Source organism: Mustela erminea, chromosome 11 (assembly GCF_009829155.1).
Source record: "Mustela erminea isolate mMusErm1 chromosome 11, mMusErm1.Pri, whole genome shotgun sequence".
Lineage (NCBI taxonomy): Eukaryota > Metazoa > Chordata > Mammalia > Carnivora > Mustelidae > Mustela > Mustela erminea.
Genome location: NC_045624.1, coordinates 51,505,979 through 51,520,987, shown reverse-complemented (window position 1 = coordinate 51,520,987; position 15,009 = coordinate 51,505,979). Strand labels below are relative to the sequence as shown.

Below are 15,009 nucleotides of genomic sequence, written 5' to 3'. Positions count from 1 at the left end.
GAGCCAAAACCAAGAGTTGGATGCTCAACAGACTGAGACACCCAGGAGACCTTGCAGTTCTTAATTAGTAAAGACTTTTTGCTCCAGGGAGCTTGCTCAGAAGATCAGAGGTCAGTGAGATCCAGTAACTCATGTGTGAACCAGTCTGAGACTTCTTTTGTGGCCATAAATACCAAGCTCACCTTCTTTTGTTCTCATGAAGAACACTGGGGCTACCTGTGAGATTTTGCAGGACTTTATCTGTCATCTGGAGGGAAGAGACATGTCATACCATTTAAGTGCCAAGTTCTGTAATAGAAGGTTCAGGGATAGGATAGTCTTTGGGAAACAGGGGAAGCAAAGAAGACCTCATAGAAGATGAAATGCTTGTCCTGAATTTGAAAGGTGAGGAGTATGCATAGCAGACAAGGGAGGATATTCGTGAGTATTCCAGAAATATTGCCATCATAAGCAATAAAACCCAGAAATCTGAAATTATCTCAATAGTCATGAAAAGTTTTCAAACTATTAGCGACTTCAATGGTTTTAAAGGGTCTAATACTGAAAGGCTGGAAACACAGTTCCCTCCTTTCCAGAGCTGGGGAAATTGGAGCTGAGATTTGCAGGCAGGAGTCTGATAATTAGAAATGTCTGGGAGGAGGGCTGATGCTGTGTAAGCCGTTTTGTGATAATGAAGGCCAAGGACGCTGCAGAGATATCTGCCATGACGTCATTTAGCTGCTGAACCAGCTAGATTTTATTTAAGCCACTTACGTTGAGTTTTCTGTTATTTTTAGTAAAATGAATTCCTATCTCCAGAGAATTTAGTTCCCTAAGAAGGGTTCTTAAAGTAACAGACTCTAAAATATGGACTTGGCTGAGTAGAGGAGTTAGGACAGCAGGCAGTGAGGACCTAGGCTGGTGATAACAGTGGGAGGGTTGGTCAAATCATTATCAGTTATGTCTTGAGACCAAGAATATGTTACAATAACAAGGAGGAGAAATTTTTAGACAAATCTCAGGTTTTTGATGTGTGTTGGCTGCTTGTTACTGTTGAAAATAAGAGGATTGAAAGGATACGCCATCAACATGAAGTTGGTATTGTTTTATTAATATCAAGTAAAGGACACTTTAAGCCAAAAACAACACTAGAAATGGATTTACTTCATTGATACGTAGTTCAATGCACCTAGAATATGTAATAGTTATAACAATTCCAATTCTAAACTTATACTGCCTAATATAGGCCTAGTATTCAAAATGTATAAAACAAAAAGTGAAGGAAGTGATTTGATGAAAGGGGAAGGGGCACATGATAGATTAGGCTGCCAACAGCTGAACCCAGTGATCAATCTTAGCATTATGAAAAGAAATAAGCAAACCTTATATGTACATTCTAGAAGAAAGCATCAATATTACCTATGAGGTAATCTTGCCAAAAATTTGGACCTCAATCTGATCAAGGCTCTAGAGAGTTCATAGGAAATAGAGAGCACAAAGGAGCAGATAAAGCATTAACCAAAGGATTATAATCAGTGAAACTTTAAAAAAATTTTTTTATTTATTTGACAGAGAGTGAGAGAGGACAGCAAGGGGAATAGGAGAGGGAGAAGCAGGCTCTCTGCTGAGCAGGGAGTCCAATGTGGGGCTCAATCCCAGGACTCCAGGATCATGACCTGAGCCCAAGGCAGATGCCTAACAGACTGAGCCCTCCTGGGGTGGAGCCCCAAATCAGGCTCCCTTCTTGGCAGGAAGCCTGCTTCTCTCCCTCTCCCACTCCCCCTGCTTGTGTTCCTTCCCTCGCTGTGTCTCTCTCTGTCAAATACATAAACTCTTTTAAAAAAGGCTACTTTCTGGGCACCTGGGTGGCTCAGTGGGTTAAGCCTCTGCCTTCGGTTCAGGTCATGCTCTCAGAGTCCTGGGATCGAGCCCCGCATCGGGCTCTCTGCTCAGTAGGGAGCCTGCTTCCTCCTCTCTCTCTGCCTGCCTCTCTGCCTGCTTGTGATCTCTCTCTGTCAAATAAATAAATAAAATATATTTTTAAAAAAGGCTACTTTCCCTAATATAACCCCATTTTAGGATGACTCCTTTATCTGACTGTGGAAAACTGTCTCTATAAAATGCTAATGTGTTTGGGAGGCTTCAAAGTTTATTGGCTAAGCCGAGTTATGAGATAACGTTCTGGTGGAAAGTAACGAAAAGTAGGGAGGATGTCAAAGTGGGTTGGGACCTCGTTGAGTAGGAGGACTTTAGAAAGGAAAAAAAGAGCACTGAAAAGGACAGGGGGAAGGGGCATGTAAACAATTTGTCTACATAATATCTTGTCTTTGAGATCTGAAAGACAGTGTTCAGGAAAGTACTTTTGAAATAAAGTATTGTAGTTCAATGAATTTTTTTTTTTTTTTTTTTTTTTACTGTTTGCCAATTATTCCTTACAGATAATTTGTAGAGAGCCCTCAAGCTGACCTGTAAGTTGCGTCGGAGTTTAAGGACTCCTTGGTGTGAGGGATTTCCTATTCCTTTTTCCGGGTTGCTAAGCCAATCCCATAGTAATTCAATCTTATTTATTTATTTATTTATTTATTTATTTATTTATTTATTTGGTATTTCAGTTTTTAACAGGATTTTATGTCGGACTGGTACAGTCAGTTAAGCCTCTTAGTTTCGGCTCAAGTCCTAATTTCAGGGTCCTGGGATCCGGCGGATGAGGCTCCACGCTTCAGCGTGGGCTCTGCTTGAGACTCTCTCTCTCCGTCGCCCCCCCCAACTCTCTCTCTCTCTCTAAAATAAATACATCTTTAAAAAAGATTTTGTGGAGAATATTTTCAAAGGCGTAAAAATTCTTCACCAAATTGTTCCTCCTTATTTCCTTTTAAACCCGCTATTCACTTCCTTGGAAGAACATGGTGCTTTAGTGCCACCCAGAGTGGGCGCAGACACCCAGAACTATTGATTTCTGCATCGCAGCCTCTTAAACGCCAATTTTGAAAGCACTTCTGGGGAATCCGCGACGTCCGGCCACAAAGTCAGCGAAAAGTTCCGTGCAAAGAAATAAGCCCTGTTCTGTGCGTCCCTGATATGCAAGCCATTGCACTCCCTTGTCATTTGTTACCTTACAAGGAGACCTACGAGGCCCGGGGAAGGCAAGAGCCACCAGGTCTGTGCCTGCGGTAAGCGGCAACCCGAGCGGCGTGGGCTGCCCTAGGAGACCGAAGCTTTCCCCCGCCCGGAGCCCGCGGCCAGGTGGAAGCGCGCGCCCTGCGCCTCCGCCGCCGTCCCCGGGCCGGCCAATCGGGAGGCGGGCGGGAGGGGGCGCGGCCGGCGGGGGCGGGGCCGGTTTCGCCCCTCAGAAGTCGGTTCCTGAGCGCGCGGGGCTGGCGCCTCTCGCCTCGCGCAGCCATGGAGCGGCTGACCTTGCCTTCCGGCGGCGCCGCGGCGGTGGACGAGTACCTGGAGTACCGGAGGTGAGGCTGCGGCTCGGCGGGGCCAGGAGAACCCAGGCGGGCCGCGTCCCCCTCGCTGGAGGAGCGCGGGGGCGCGAATAGGAGCCCTGCGCCCGCCCCTTGGGGCTCCGGGAATCTCGGAATCTGTTGTCCGGCCGCTGGGCGGGGGGGGGGGGGGGGGGGGGGGGGGTAGGTTTCGCTATCTGGATTTAAGTTTCGTCTTTTTGCAGTTAGATATTGTAGTGACATGTAGTTCCAATAAGTCTCTTCCGAGGCTGTTTAAGAGGTCTCCCGCTTCGACTCCTTCCAAGGCCGATTATTAACTCTTCGATTTATGCGGAGGTCCAGCTGTTTTTTCTAAATGGCCATCGAAGAGTTCACACTGGGTACTCGGGCCTTATAAGAAATAGCAGAGTCGTTTGCATGTTACTTTAGTAATAGGGTATGTCGTGAGCTTCCAGACGCGTCCCCAACCCCGAGGTGCAGGTTTTAGGAGAAAGACTGGTGTAGTTCCGGCGGTTCCGGAGAAACTCCTCTTACGGAAATAGAAACAGAGCTGCAGCTTTGACTCGAGGACGCCCCTCGCTGCCCTGGGCCCTGACAAAGCCTGATGCACCTGCGGAGACGTGTAATTTCCCCCCGTCTCCCAAGAAAGGTTTTTGGCAGTTGGGAGTCTGGGTGAATGGGAATTCCTGGAGAGGTTATAGTAGGGGGATGTGGGGATGAGGGCGCCAGGGGTGACGGGGTCCGGGAGGAGGTGTGGGGGCGATTGTTGGGGGTGGTGGTGCGGGGTGGGGGCCGGGAGAACTTGTGTATATATGCGGGAAGTGAGGCAGTCACTGCTCCGCCTGGGAAATCCCAGCGGCCTGGAAAACCTGAGCGAGAAGGGCTGCTCTGCTTAAAGGTGGTCGTCCCAAATCACCCCGTGTTGTTAGTGCAAACAGATTGCTTCACTGACCTTCACTCCTTCTGACTGTCTCGGTCGTATAGTTTTGGGTAATAGCTAGAGATGTTTGGTAATTCTGAGCCAAGTAAGAGTGGGGAGCTTGATGGTTCAGGTCTCTTCCCCTGGTCCGCTGGGTCCCAGTAAGGCCGTGAGTCCTGTAGCCAGGACAGTTGCCACCCAGCGCTCACTGAGGGCTGAGCCGGCTTCTTTAGCCTCCAAGTCTCCAGGGCTTTGTGTTGACTGATAACGTAGATATTTAGATGTTTAGATACGTGGGTTGTGGGTCTCTGCTATGGTCTCTTGCCTGGTCCAGAAAATGTTAAGACCTGGTGGAAAATTATTTTTGCAGCTTATTAGTAATGCACATGCTCAGGCCCACTCCAGATCCTAAATTAATCTGAATCTGCGTTTGAACTAGATCCCCTGGGGATTTTGTAACTACTGTAAAGTTTGAGCTGTGCTGGTTTGGCAGTCAAGTACAAATGATCTCCATCTTTAAGACCTATGCTGATCTTTTTTTCCAGTACCTACTGATATATTACAGGGTACCTATTATAATGTGAAATGATACAAAACTTTTCTCAGAATAAAATGCTCTTTGGGTTTTTTTTTTTACGATTGTGTATCTAAATTATTTAAGTAAGGAAGAAGGTTGTGATGGTTTCATAGCTTCTGAATTGGCTTTATTTATCTGTCCCAGCTAAAAGCTTGAAAGTATGGGAAAAAGTACGGATTGCACAAAAAATTAAGTAGCATTCTACGAACAACATCTTTCATGGCTTTTAAGGGGTGATATTTTTCGAGGAGAAATTTCTTTAATTTTGAACAAATTCTTTTACTTGTGCTTCCTTTTTCTCCAGGGATGCCAACTTTTAATTTCTTAAGGAATGAAGAAATAGTGGTGGCTTAATTGTTCCCATAAAACTTTGAAGTTAAAGTTTTGGAATTAAAGGATGATTACTGAATATATATGTGGGTTTGAGCTTGTGCAGATCCCAAGGTATTTGTGGGTTTCAACTCCTGGCCAGGATTTGGTTTCACATTACCCATGTTGTCTTCTGCACTGATGTTTTTTGTACTATTGCTTTTCAGGGGGAGGAAAATATTTGAATTTTTAGCAGTTTAGATTCTAGCTCTTAATGAAAAGAATGAGCATGTTTGCTTCAGAATCCAAGGAGAAACTGAGATTGAATTTGCGGTAATTGTCCAGTGGTAAACCCGGATCAGTAAAGTCAGATGTCATGAATTCACTGACTTTTTCTTTCTTTCTTTAATTTGGAATCCTCTTTCACTTGGGAAGCAAAAGCTTTATTCCTATGGGGTAAATTCGCTATTAACATAAACCCAAGGTAAAAAAAAAATCAAATCTGAAGCAGCATTTCCTTTGACTATACAAGTATAGTTTAATTTGGGAGTGTAGTATTTTTGACTGGAAAATAAATATTCAAGGCTTAAGAGAAGTTTTTGTTGTAGAATTGTTGGTGAGGACGATGGAGGGAAACTTTTTACTCCTGAAGAATATGAAGAATACAAAAAAAGAGTATTACCTATGCGCTTACAGAACAGATTATTTGTGAGCTGGCGGTCACCAACTGGAATGGATTGTAAGCTTGTGGGTCCAGAGACACTATGTTTTTGTACACATAGGTAAGATATTGCTAAGTTTTCTGGTGATTAGAAAATGTAAAATTGTAGCAGACCGTATCTTCCTTCTATAAATAACATTATTATGTGATATTCTCAATATTTCTCAATATATAAAAGAAGGCTTTTATGTACTACCCTAGAAATGATCTAAAGTGTATTTATTTATTTATTTATTTATTGCTATAATTAAAAGTTTCTCTTATATCCTATTAGAACTCATTATGGAGTCCATCACCCTAAACATCTCTTCTCTTGCATTTGGTAAAAAAAGATTGGTGCCCCTGCAGCTTTGCCAAGGGTCTACTTCTCCCATGACTGGATAAGTTAGTAAAGAATGGGTCATCAGAATACAAAATTACTTTAAGAGTTGCTTGAGTGGACCCACACTGAACAGGTTACCAACCTACAAATAGAAGCATTTCTCCTTCAATTTACTAATCTCCCTTTGTGCTTTAAGAAATATGTTATGGTGATACCTTTCTTTAAGCAAACAAAAATACAAGCACACAGCTTTTTATTACAAATGGTCCTTTTCCAAGTAAGGCATATGGAGGAAAGGAAAGGAAGGAGGCTCCAGCCACTGATTTTTATTGCCTATACTAGAGGTTTGTATTTGTCTGTTTGTTGTGTTCTACTTTACATTTTACTGCTATCACAGGACACAGCTATAAAGCTCAAAAGGACAAAGCTGCTTCTTGGAAAAATCATTGAACCTATTATGTATTTTCAGGTAACAACTTTTTAGCTTTCTGTTCCAAACAGAGCATGCAAGGAGAACTGCCCTGTTCTCATAGTTTCTGGGGCTCTCTCAGGAGAGACTCTGTATAGTCGCTGTTTACATAGAGACTTGGCATCTGCCGAAGGTTGTTGAGCCGTTGCTAGGAGGAGTAATGTTGTATATAGATTGACTTGAAATTTATTTAGTAACCCCAACTGAAAACACTGTGGAGGAATGGAGAATGAGGGTTATGTTGGTATCTTTCAGAGTTCAAGAGTAGTTTGGTTAATTTGTTGTTGGTTTTATCATTTATTCTTATACAAATTTAGTGTCAGTTTCATATATGGATAATTACGAACCATGGGATTAACTTTCAGAATGAACCCACCCCAGCTTCCATGGAAAAGGTCTTTAGTACCAGTCACTCAGTGAGATCTCTGTCTAAACCGTTATATTTTCCCTGTTATAAACATTGTAATTATTATTAAGGTAAACGAAGAACATATAGCAAAATAGAAAACTCACCATCCAAAGCCAGCTGCTATCAATACATCTTACTATTCATGTTTTTTTCTTTACATAGTTCATTTCGTTGTAAATGATATGTGCATATAAATATTGAACAAGTTTTTAGTAACAGTCACAGAAATGTTTCTACATTGTTGTGTAGTAATCACAAATAAATTTTTTTTTTAAAAAGATTTTATTTATTTGAGAGAGAGAGAGAGATAGTGAGAGCGGGTACAAGCTGGGAGGAGTGGGAGAAGCAGGCTCCATGCTGGGCAGGGATTCTGACACAGGGCTCCAACCTAGGACTCTGGGATCATGACCTGAGCCAAAGGCTCAACCGACTGAGCCACCCACATGCCCCCACGAATAAGATTTTTTTTTTTTAAAGATTTTATTTATTTATTTGACAGGCGGAAGATAACAAGCAGGCAGAAAGGCAGGCGGGGTGGGGGGAGTAGGCTCCCCGCCGAGTAGAGAGCCCAATGTGGGGCTCTCTCCCAGGACCTTGGGATCATGACCCGAGCAAATAAGATTTTTTTTTTTAAAGATTTTTGTTTATTTATTTGACGTATAGAGATCACAAGTAGGCAGAGAGGCAGGTAGAGAGAGAGGAGGGGGGAAGCAGGCTTCCTGCTGAGCAGAGAGCCCGATGCGGGGGGCTCGATCTCAGGACCCTGAGATCATGACCTGAGCCGAAGGCACAGGGTTTAACCCACTGAGCCATCCAGACGCCCCGCAAATAAGATTTTTAATACCTGCTCAATATTCTAGCTAGTCCAGTGGTGTTCATTGTGTGTTCCTTAGAGCTATGAGGGATATGAGGGAGTTTCAGCAGTACCACATGGAAGGGCAGGTTAGAGGAAGGACAGACTCTAATTTTGTCTCTTTGCCTTGCTTTAACTCATTCTGCTTTTATCTATTTTATATATTATGGTTCTGTAAGCGATTTTATTTGCAGGAAGGGTTTCACTGCTAAAAATTTTTAAAACTGTTGTCTATTGATTTACTTATTCGTTCCCTTATTAATATGTTGTGTATGTGTGTGTATTTGTATTGCTGATACCATCTTTATGCACACAACTCTTTCTATACCAGAAATATTTTCTTGAGGTATATTTTTGAAAAATGAACTCTGGGTTAAAGGATTTTTTTTACCATTTAATGATTTTATTTTTATTTTTATTGACATAGAATTGATATGCAATGTTAGTTTCAGATGTGTAACAGTGATTTGATAATTATATACATTAGAAAATGCTGTATATGAAATTATATAAGCCATGGGAAGTATGTATGGATCTTTTTTAGGTTTCTTTTTTTTAATTTATTTTTTATTTTTTAGAGATTTTATTTATTTATTTGAAAGAGAGAGAGTGTGAGCATGAGAAGGGAGAGGTCAGAGGGAGAAGCAGACTCCCTGTTGAGCAGGGAGCCTGATGTGGGACTTGATTCCGGGACTCCAGGATCATGACCTAAGCCGAAAGCAGTTGCTTAACCACCTGAGCCACCCAGGCGCCCCTCTTTTTAAGAATCTTGAAACATTAAATGAGAAAGTTTCTTCTATAACACTCTTGACAGCATTGTGAATTATGTTTAGTTTAAAAAAAATTGGTTCTCTTTGCTAAGTGGAAAATGGCATCTCATTGCTATTTTAACTTGTCCTACCTGGATTAATATTAAGAATAATAAATTCAATATTATTTTATTGAGTATCACCTGAAGAGCAGGAAGTGAGTGGTCTGTTTAAGAAAATTACAGTGTTGGGGCGCCTGGGTGGCTCAGTGGGTTAAGCCGCTGCCTTCGGCTCAGGTCATGATCTCAGGGTCCTGGGATCGAGCCCCGCATCGGGCTCTCTGCTCAGCAGGGAGCCTGCTTCCCCCTCTCTCTGCCTGCCTCTCCATCTACTTGTGATTTCTCTCTGTCAAATGAATAAATAAAATCTTCAGGAAAAAACAAAGAAAACGACAGTGTTTTAACAAAGAGCTTTGGCTTTTAAAAATGTTGACAATTTACTTTGAAATTAAAAGTTAAAAATGGAATTATATTAAATGGAAAATGGAAAATTCCATAAAAATGAAATTATATTAAAATAAATCACATTCATATATGTTTATTGAACTCATTTCAGTTTTATAGCAAACCTATGAAAATAAATTTAAATAATGTACTTCAATAGAAAGAATTCTTATAAAGAACTTCTTCCACACTCGTAAGTTGTGGTTCCATATTGAAGAATCTTTAGTGGTATCTTAAGGGAATTTTATTTCTTTGTATATTGCTGTGAAAATTTTTCTTAAATAACTAAAGATAAAAATCTAAAAGAGTGAAGGTTTTTTCCAACCAAAGCAATTTGTGACAGAGCTGACAGAAATACTGTAAGGGAGTTTATTTTTGCCTTACTAACAAGAACAGCAAATAAAAATAAAAAAATTTGAATAATTTTATATTTAACAGGACAGAAATTGTAATTTCCAGGAATCCCTGCATTGTTTTTATTTCTTTCCTTTCATTTGATTTTTTTTGGTAGGTATAAGCAACATAAAACTGACTTTGAAACGATTCCACAGCAACGCCCCATCAGTCTCCCTTGCCGAGTGAGCGGCTGTGGGTGCAGGGCGTACCTTTACGTCCCTCTGAACGGCGCGCAGCCCATTCGCTGCAGGTGCAAGCACTTTGCGGATCAGCACAGCGCTGCACCCGGCTTTCTATGCAATGCCTGTGAGTACACACCAAGAGAATGTTTGTCTTTCTTTATTGAATATTTAATGAGTCTTTGTGCCAGTTTTGGTTAGTGCCTAGTCAATATTAAACAACTCAGAAAAGTTTGATGGACAACTACTCTAAAATGTTATTTTTGTAGAAAAACTGAGTTGTTTTGCAATCATAAGCCCAACTCTCATGGAATTCAAATAGGTTAAACGATAGTAGTAGATTTTAAAAATACTTAGATGTGATCTGATTTAAATTTTAGTTAGTTAGTTAATTTATTTTTAAATAGGCTCCACACCCAAAAGGGGGCTTGAACTCACAATCTTGAGATTTAGAGTTTTGTGCTCTCCTGACTGAGCTAACCAGGTGCCCCAATTAAAATTTTTGAATGGGAATTTTATCTACTAAATTCTATTGAGAGGTTTTTAGAAAGGATCTGATAAGTCGAAAAAAAATTTGTAATTTGCTGGCAGATTAGTATTTTATTGCCTAAAATATAGGCTGATGAGAAAAGGAAAAGGTAATATAACAATTTTAACACTTTATGTGTGATAGCATCCTTACCTCAATACCTGTACTCAAATCGCAGCCCTTTCACTTGATCGTCCTTTTAAAACCCCCTTGGCATAGGTAGGACATTATTTCAGTATTTTCTTCAGTAGATAGTTTTTCTAATTTTCATAGTAGTTGGAATTGAAATATGTTATAAAAGACTTTTAATGATGGGGCAGGATCAAATGTATTTTCACTGGCTAAGTATGGAAGTAGTTGGATAAAATTTATTATGCGCTTTGGTTCCCATACACATTTTTTAGAAGTGTGAGTGCGTAAAATTTTGTTAATGGTGTATTCTGGCCTCCACTTCTGTATGTATTTTTTTCTTTAATATATATAACACTTTCTTTTTTTTCCTTTTTTTTAAGGATTTTGTTTATTTATTTGTCAGAGAGAGAGAGAGAGAGACATTTAACTCGCAGAAGCAGGCAGAGTGGCAGGCAGAGGCAGAGAGAGAAGCAGGCTCTCTGCCAAGCAAGGAGCCCGATGCGGGACTCCATCCCAGGACCCTGTGATCATGACATGAGCCGAAGGCAGCAGCTTAACTGACTGAGCCACCCAGGCGTCCCTATATAACACTTTCATTAAGATATAATTCACATACCATATAACTCATCCATTTCAAGAGTACAGTTCAGTGGTCTTTAATATACTCATAGAATTGTGCAACCATCACCACAGTCAATTTTAGAACATTCTCATTGCCCCCAAAAGAAACTCCATATCCATTAGTAGTCATTCCTTATTCCTTCCTCTCCCCCACCCCTAGGCAACCAAGAATTACTTCCTGACTCTATGGACTTGCCTAGTCTAGACATTTCATATGAATGGAAGCATAGAATATGTAGCCTTTTGTAACTGGCTTCTTTCACTTAGCATAATGTTTGTATGAGTCATTCATGGTGTGGCAACTTATCAGTACTTCTTTGCTCTCTATTGTTAAATTTTTCCATTGTGTCCTTTCTATGTTGTAGGTTGGCTTTCCCATAAAGCTTTTATGGGGCATTCATCCACAGGGAGGCCTCCATGTTCTCTACCGGTCCTGCTACTGGGCTATCCACACCTGCTTTTAACTCCATATTTGAGGAGAGGGCCTACATTTCCTGGCTTTCCAGTGTTAGCCCAGTTTCTTTTAGTCCTAGTTGGTTTTTCCAGTACTTTTTCCCCTGGTATATACCTTACTTTACCTTACTCATTTCAGCATCTTTTTTTTTTTTTTTCTTTTTTAAAGATTTTATTTATTTATTTGACAGAGAACACAAGTAGGCAGAGAGGCAGGCAGAGAGTGAGGAGGAAGCAGGCTCCCTGCTGAGCAGAGAGCCCGATGCGGGACTCGATCCCAGGACCCTGAGATCATGACCTGAGCCGAAGGCAGCGGCTTAACCCACTGAGCCACCCAGGCGCCCTCATTTCAGCATCTTACGGAACAGTGGCTGGAAGGGAGTTCGGGGGCTGGAGGCAGGAGTTTTAGAGGCCTGAGGATAGCATATGAGGGATTCAGATTCGGGTCATTGTGGCCAAGCTGAGCATTTTTAGGGCAGACAACTTAGTACCTATATTTAAAGACCTTTGACTCCCTTCACATCTTGATTCAGGTTCCAAGTGTTCGGGATTCCATAGTTGCTTCACTTGTGCTTGTGGTCAGCCTGCATATGCTCATGACACAGTCGTGGAAACTAAGCAAGAAAGACTGGCTCAGGGAAAGCCAGTGGGGCAGGATGTCCCTTATGCAGCAATGGGAGGCTTAACAGGCTTCAGCTCACTGGCAGAAGGCTACATGCGTTTAGATGACAGTGGGATTGGTAAGTGTCGATCAATGAAATGTGAGCTTGTCATATTGTTTTTATGTGTGCTGATGAGAGTGAAGCCCTATATTTGTTCCACACTTTATGTTCTTTAGTTTTTTCTAGAAACCATTCTCTCGTTTGATTTTTATTTTATAATAAAGGTTTTATTGCTACTATACACTATATGGTCATTATAGAAAACACACAAAAAAGATCACTCCTACTCCAATATTTGTATCCAAATCCCAACCCACAACCCTGTTGTTTGTAATAGTTGAGTATTTCTTTTTATTTGATATGATACTTTACTTGTTGTTCTATTGTATGCAATTTTTTTTTGCCATTATAGCCATCTCAGTTTGAAAACAGGCTTATGTCTGTGTGTGCATATGCAGATGTATATGTATACATGTTATCACATTTATAATAATGTATGTACACACTGCCTGCATACATGAAAGTTTTAAGTAATATAGGGAAAAGTTCAGTTGGATATATCTTGAACTATTGAAGGTAGCTGGATTCTTCTTCTTTTTTTTATTTTTCTGAAGTTGTATAGGATTGGGAGAAGAATATGGTTCCTATCTACTTTAAATACTTCTGTGTGTATGGATTTTTTTTCTTGTATTCAGTTTTTTTCAGTATAAAAATTACATAAGTGTGAATGAATATTTTCTTGTAAAAGATTCAAACAAGAGAAATGAAGTATTTTAAGACCCCCTTGAACACCTCTCTTTACCCCAGATCCTTTCCCAGAGGGTAATTTGCTGTCACTGATAATCGATAATTATATTTAATTGACAATTTATTTTTCTTTTTAGCATATATTTTTATCATAAATCTGAAGGCCTGTCATGTCAGAACACACAAATCTATTCACTTCTTTTACCCCCCCCCCACATAATATTCCACGCTATCAATTTATCAGGTTTTCTAAGCTATTTTGTCAATTTTTCTAAACCTTGTTCATGGCATTTAGATTGTTTCCATTTTTTTTTTTTTAAGATTTTATTTATTTATTTGACAGAGAGAGATTACAAGCAGGCAGAGAGGCAGGCAGAGAGAGAGAGAAGGAAGCAGGCTCCCTGCCGAGCAGAGAGCCTGATGTGGGGCTCGATCCCAGGACCCTGCAATCATGACCTGAGCCGAAGGCAGCGGCTTAACCCACTGAGCCACCCCGGCGCCCCAATTGTTTCCAATTTTTTTTTTTTCTTTACAACTAGTCTTGCCAAAAACATCCTTGAACTTTCTTGCTTGTGTGCTACATAAATCTGACTCTAAGGTAGATACTGAGAAGCAGATTTGTTGGGCTGAAGTATGTGAAATTTCATTAAGACATTCTGTCAAATTGCCTTTCAAAAATGCTGTACTTGTTTATACTTTCTCTAGATGGTTTAGCTTCCCTATTTCTCACATTTATGCTGGTCACTGATATTGCAGACCCAATGTTTTGTCAGTCTGACCTGTGAAAATGTTCTTGTTTCAGTCTGATTTCCCTGGTTTAATAACCAGTAAGAGGAGTGTCTTCTCATATTTATTGGCTGTTTAGCTTTCTGTGACTTGTCTGGTATATATAAATGACTTTGCTCATTTTTGTATTTTTATCTTCTCTCGTTTATATATAGTTTTATATAATCCATGTACTAATCTTTTGAGCTAATCTATATAATCTTTTGTACTAATACTTTTGTAGTAATCTATATAATCTGTGTACTAGTCTTTTGTCATTTATTTTGCAGTATCTTCTTCCAAGCTTTTGTCTTTTTTTTAATTTTTATTTTTTTATCCAGCTTTTAAATTTTGGAGGCAATTATATGATTATGTTTACCTTCATGCACTTTAATACTTAATTCCTTTTTTGTTTCTATGTTTAGCTTTTTCATGTATTTGGAATACATTTTTTGTGAAAATGTGAGGTATGTATAACTTCAGTTTTTGTCCAAATTGATGGCAAGTTATCCAAACACCATTCTTCCCCAAATAATTTGAAACTTTACCTTTCTCATATTTTGTTGTACTGTTTTGTGGCATTGGCCTATTTGTCTATTTTGGGTCAATATTACTTATTTTTAATTATTATTCTTCATAGTATGTTTTGATATTTGGTTTGGTAAATGCTTCCTGTTTGTATTTTCTTTTTCTCTCAAGATTCCTTTGGTATATCTGTATTTTCTCTTCTAGGTAATTTTACAATTATATTGTTAGATTCCATACATAAATCATTTTTCAATTTTCGTAGGTGCATGATTGTATTAAGCTCATGGAACTGTTACAGAAAACCCAGTTCCCAATGGCAAAATGTTGATGATGATTGCAGCTTTGTACTTCCACGAGTCTTTCCAGCCTCTTTATATCTATTAATGCATTTAATCCTCAAAATAACTGAGTTAAGCGCTATTATTACTCTTATTTTACAGATAAGGAAACTCAGCACAGAGAAGTACAACATATTTTTCTTTGTTATTCTGCTAATAAGTGGTAGGGCTGGGTTCAAACCAGTAATTGTTCAAGGCTAATTGCCTCTGCTTGCTTGTTGTCTATTTCTAGGCAACTACCATGCCATTTTCAGTGCTATAACTTTATAATAAATTAATATTTATGACTTCCATTTCATTACTTCAGAATTTTCCTGACTTATTCTTACTGTCTAATTTTTTTCAGAACCTTGGCATTATTTTTTGACAGTATTCTATTATTACAAAACATTCTATTTTT

General features: G+C 39.8%; 1 protein-coding gene across 7 annotated transcripts in view; it reads left to right on the top strand.

The window, feature by feature from the left end:
- Nucleotides 1-3,299: 3,299 nt before the first annotated feature.
- FAM221A (family with sequence similarity 221 member A) overlaps nucleotides 3,300-15,009 on the top strand; it is a 30,319-nt gene continuing 18,609 nt past the window's right edge. For 3 of the 7 annotated variants that reach the window (XM_032305859.1, XM_032305854.1, XM_032305858.1), the window contains exons 1-4: nucleotides 3,300-3,443; nucleotides 5,842-6,015; nucleotides 9,771-9,961; nucleotides 12,103-12,309. In XM_032305859.1, coding sequence (XP_032161750.1) covers nucleotides 3,379-3,443; nucleotides 5,842-6,015; nucleotides 9,771-9,961; nucleotides 12,103-12,309 — 637 coding nt within the window. In that variant the 5' untranslated portion in view covers nucleotides 3,300-3,378. The other 4 variants (XM_032305855.1, XM_032305856.1, XM_032305860.1 and 1 more) reach the window with 4 other exon arrangements.